General features: G+C 31.5%; 1 protein-coding gene across 1 annotated transcript; it reads right to left on the bottom strand.

The window, feature by feature from the left end:
- Positions 1 to 172: 172 nt before the first annotated feature.
- On the bottom strand, positions 173 to 847 carry LOC108720181 (uncharacterized). Its single transcript, XM_018447167.1, has 2 exons — positions 593 to 847; positions 173 to 511 (listed from the first exon to the last, which is right to left on the bottom strand). The coding sequence occupies exons 1-2, from the start codon at positions 824 to 826 to the stop codon at positions 173 to 175; spliced, it is 573 nt and encodes a 190-aa protein (XP_018302669.1). The 5' UTR covers positions 827 to 847.
- Positions 848 to 960: the final 113 nt, after the last annotated feature.

The raw sequence follows: 960 nt of genomic DNA on the forward strand, positions 1-960 counted from the left end.
TACACTAAAATAACAAGTTAATAAAATTAATAAAGTGATCTCAATAAACATAAAAATAAAGTGATATCACAAACATAAACATCGAAACTTAATGTCTCCATATATGATAAAAAATTTATAAGAAATATAGTTATAAAGTAGAAAAAGTACAATACGCAAATGTAACTTGTAATCACTTATTCAAATATTGAGCAAGAGTATCAATTAATTTTTGTTCCATCTCCATTCTTTGTTCATGGCGTTTTTGTCGCTTTTGTTCATGCGTTTCTTTTTGAGCCAGTCTTTTTTGAAGAAGACCAGTCGTGGACTGTCGCGAAGTTTTTGTATTACTTGAAATGTTTTCTTTATTTACTAAATCATCATTAAGCAGACTAAGATCACTAGTATATGACATTTCCGATGACGAAGCTGTAGAATTTTCATTGTCTGTATTCTTTACAGATAATCCCGTAGACGAAGCAAGCGTTACTGGATTACACCAAGCTTTCTTGGAAAATATTTCTTCCATAATCTGTATATAAAAAAATTATGTATATGCGCGCACATAAATCAGCTTAGATAAAAAACAATATCAAGAAAAATTATTTCGAACCTCATAATGCTGCCAAATTCGTCGTTCGTTGCCAGATTTGGCGTTGTGATCTTTTATTGATTTGTATGTCTTCTTTAAACTTCTTAATTTTGAGGAACATTGAGGGCCTGTTATATTATATCCCTTATCTTTCATAATTTTCACAATCTGTTCCCAACACTTCTTGTGTGAAATCTTTCCCCAGTAAATTTTTTTTCCATTTCTTGATACGTTCGTAATAAAGAGATAACACATGTATCAGTCCATCGATATAAAGACCCTGCAAAAATATGTATTGTAAGCAATGGAATAAAGTCTCGCATGAAGCAAGAGATCCAGCAGGTCTATTCTGAAACTCTTGGTCCGAATTTACACTAGGGTTTTAAGCC

The sequence above is a fragment of the Mycetomoellerius zeteki genome, unplaced genomic scaffold (genome assembly GCF_001594055.1).
Source record: "Mycetomoellerius zeteki isolate Tzet28-1 unplaced genomic scaffold, Tzet1.0 C4353296, whole genome shotgun sequence".
In the NCBI taxonomy this organism is placed as follows: Eukaryota; Metazoa; Arthropoda; class Insecta; order Hymenoptera; family Formicidae; genus Mycetomoellerius; species Mycetomoellerius zeteki.